Raw genomic sequence first — 2,634 nt, 5'->3', positions numbered from 1 at the left:
TTCACACCTTCAGCAAGGGCCCCAACGCGCGCCAACAAATATATCTATATGCAGTGTTTTTTTATGCTGGCCAGTGCACAGTAACTTTTTGTGTAAATGCATGCATTACTATGTGTATAGGAAAGATAGAAAGTATAGTAGTTTATTGAGTTTATACATGTCATGCAAAGTTATTTATTGAACCATCATACTGTGTAAAGTTATGCTCTGCTTGTTCTACTGTTAAAGTCAATTATTGAAGCCGTAGTTTATGAAAAAAGTTGTTTATTGAATTCAAATGCTTGTATTGTAATGTTATATTCTTCACATTTTGAAAAGTAAACTTACCCTTTTATATAAACGCGCTGTACCTCTATTCATTTGAGAGCCCTAAAAGGAAACAAGCACAAAATCAGTATAGCCACATACCTGAAATTAAAAGGTGGTTACATATATATATATATATATACAGTAAACATCGGCACTCACCTTTCCTAGTTTTGGGGTGCCCTATGACTTGTGACCACATTGTTTAAACAGACATTGTAGGGGCTCTGCACACACTAAATTATATTTATATATATATATATATATATATATATATATATATTACAGAACAAAGCATACATTTATGCTTAGTTTATTGAATTCAAATGCTTGTATTGTAATGTTATATTCTTCACATTTTGAAAAGTAAACTTACCCTTTTATATAAATGCGCTGTACCTCTATTCATTTGAGAGCCCTAAAAGGAAACAAGCACAAAATCAGTATAGTACATGTGGTAGCCACATACCTGAAATTAAAAGGTGGTTACATTTGGAGGCACTGGAGCTGAGATTTGATAGGATTTCCTGTTTACCTAACACGTATAAAATGGAGGCTTTAACAGGAACGGATATACACGAGTGGTGTATACAAAAAGATAGGGACCCTAGAAAATGCCTAGGAATAGCAGGAAACTTTTCGGAGTTCTCAGATGAAGAGGTACTAGAACAAGCAGACAAACTGTATGGTGTGCTTAAACCTAAAATAGTGGACAAATGGAAGGGAGCCTTGGGGAAGGTAACAGCATTTCTCATAGAGAATTTAAGAGAGTTAGACCCCAGCTTACTCCCGGCAATGGTTTTAGCTAGCGAAGAAACAGGGTGGAAATGGCATATAATAGGGCCAGTAAAACCAGAAGGGCCTGCCAGTACAAAAAACCCCACCACTAATGCAAATGCCAAAGGGAAGGAGGAAAGGGATGTAGAGGATAATGATACCCAAAGCGAAACCACCAATGTAAGTGGCGGACAATTTGAGGTTATAGTAGACAGGGTGGTAACACAACTTGAAAGATGGCATTATGAGGGAAGTTATCGTAGGCTGCGTATATTTTCTGGGATTATCCCAATACCCACGGGAGAGGAAGCCTACGAGGCATGGAAGGAGGCAGCCATACAGCAAGCTGAGGAATGGCAGTGCCCAGATAAAATTAAAAGGCAAAGGGTGGTAGAAAGTTTGAGGGGTCCCGCCATGGGAATTATCCAGGCAGCCAGGCGCAGTAGCCCCAATGCCACCCTGGAAACGTATTTTGAGGCCCTGGATTATGCTTTTGGGACCCTGGAAGACGTAGGGGACCTTACGTCCCGACTATACCATACATTCCAAGACCCTGGGGAGAAGCTAAGCACCTTCCTGATCCGCCTAGACAAGTTATTGTATAAAATAGTGGATAAGGGAGGAATAGAGAAAACGGAGGTAGACAAACACAGGATGAAGCAGCTTCTCAGAGGAGCATTAACTAGTGACCCTGTTGCACAGAAGTTAAGATGCTCAGGGGTACGGGAGCCTCCCCCTACCTTTAATGACTTACTTAAGGAAGTGAAGCAGGACGAAGTCCTAATTGAAATGAGAGAAAAAACTGTGAAAAAGGTAAAGGTGGTACAATCCGCCACTGAAAGTAGCGAGTTTGAGGCCAAAATCCTTAAAATGTTAGAAGAACAAAATAAAAAGTTAGAGGATTTTATTGTAAAGCAGAATGCAAAGGCCCCCACTCCAAACGTCAACACCCCGATAAGAGGGTTAGGAAGGGGAAGTGGCAGGGGGTGTTTCAACTGTGGAAGGTATGGGCATAGAGCTTTCGAATGTAACCGGGGCACATACAGAAACCCTGGCAGGAGAACAGACAGTACCAACCTGAACCAAGAGAGTCAAGAGCAGGGAAACGGGAGAGGGAGGTCTGTGAACCCCGCATAGGCCCCCTAGAGATAACTTGCTGCGCCATGGGAAACTCCTGGTGGAATGGGGAATTACCTGAGGGATTAGTAGGGCCCACTTGCCACATGGACGCGTCCATCAACAACAAGCCGTGTAGAATCTTAGTGGATAGCGGGTCCCAGGTGTCCATAATATTTGAGGAGTGGTATGAGAAGAACTTGTCAGAAGTACCTATTCAGCCACTCAGCGGACTTGTAATATGGGGCCTTAGTGCTGAAAAGTACCCCTATCTGGGCTATGTACAAGTGAACCTCAGTTTGCACAAGACGTCATCACAAGAGACTGACACTCTAGAAACACCTTTAATCGCTTTAGTGTGTCCAGACCTGTCGAAAGAAAGGGGAGAGACACCTGTCATAATAGGGACCAACACCCACATATACCAGGTGTTAC

The 2,634-nt window shown here is 42.3% G+C and overlaps 1 protein-coding gene across 1 annotated transcript; it reads left to right on the top strand.

The window, feature by feature from the left end:
- Positions 1 to 855: 855 nt before the first annotated feature.
- LOC146059180 (paraneoplastic antigen Ma1 homolog) lies at positions 856 to 2,220 on the top strand. The gene has a single exon (XM_083171307.1). The coding sequence runs from the start codon at positions 856 to 858 to the stop codon at positions 2,218 to 2,220; it is 1,365 nt and encodes a 454-aa protein (XP_083027433.1).
- The last annotated feature ends 414 nt before the right edge of the window (positions 2,221 to 2,634 follow it).

Source organism: Crinia signifera, chromosome 1 (genome assembly GCF_055691185.1).
Source record: "Crinia signifera chromosome 1, ASM5569118v1, whole genome shotgun sequence".
Classification (NCBI taxonomy): domain Eukaryota; kingdom Metazoa; phylum Chordata; class Amphibia; order Anura; family Myobatrachidae; genus Crinia; species Crinia signifera.
Note: the sequence above shows the minus strand (reverse complement) of the source record. Positions and strands in the feature narration are given on the sequence as shown.